The sequence below is a fragment of the Mesitornis unicolor genome, unplaced genomic scaffold, assembly GCF_000695765.1.
Source record: "Mesitornis unicolor isolate BGI_N332 unplaced genomic scaffold, ASM69576v1 scaffold15714, whole genome shotgun sequence".
Classification (NCBI taxonomy): domain Eukaryota; kingdom Metazoa; phylum Chordata; class Aves; order Mesitornithiformes; family Mesitornithidae; genus Mesitornis; species Mesitornis unicolor.
In genome coordinates this window covers 11658-12077 of record NW_010180913.1, presented here as the reverse complement: position 1 = coordinate 12077, position 420 = coordinate 11658, and the positions used below count along the sequence as shown (strand labels likewise).

The 420-nt window shown below is 69.5% G+C and overlaps 1 protein-coding gene across 1 annotated transcript in view; it reads right to left on the bottom strand.

Moving 5' to 3' along the window:
• Positions 1-420, bottom strand: part of NGLY1 (N-glycanase 1) — a 27082-nt gene that overhangs the window by 26208 nt on the left and 454 nt on the right. The window contains exon 2 of the mRNA XM_010183249.1: positions 298-419. Within this exon, the coding sequence (XP_010181551.1) occupies positions 298-419 (122 nt within the window). The remainder of the gene's footprint in view (positions 1-297; position 420) is intronic.

Below are 420 nucleotides of genomic sequence, written 5' to 3'. Positions count from 1 at the left end.
CCGCCCCCCGCCAGTGGTGCCCCCAGGCCCCTTCAGCCGAGGAGAGCAGGCAACGGCGGGGAACCGAGCCGTGAGACAGCCGAACCCCTCGGACCCGGACCCCACTGCCCGAGGGACAGGTGATAGGCACCCACCGCTGGCCTCAGGGCCGCTTTCGTGACGGCGGCAAGAAGCGCCACAAGAGGGGCAGGCGAAGCACGGACGCCACAGGGCCTGAAAGTAGGTGGCCGGCAACGCCTGCCGCCCAACCTCCGGCCCCGCCGAACCAAGCCCAAGGTGCAGATCCAGGGGACTCACCGGAGGATGTTGTCCGCATAGGTAAGCAGCAGCCGCGAAGCCTCCAGGAAGATCTCTCGCCCGTTCTGACAAAGCTCGCTCACGGCGGGGGAACCCGGCGAGGAAGAGAGGCCCACGGCGGCC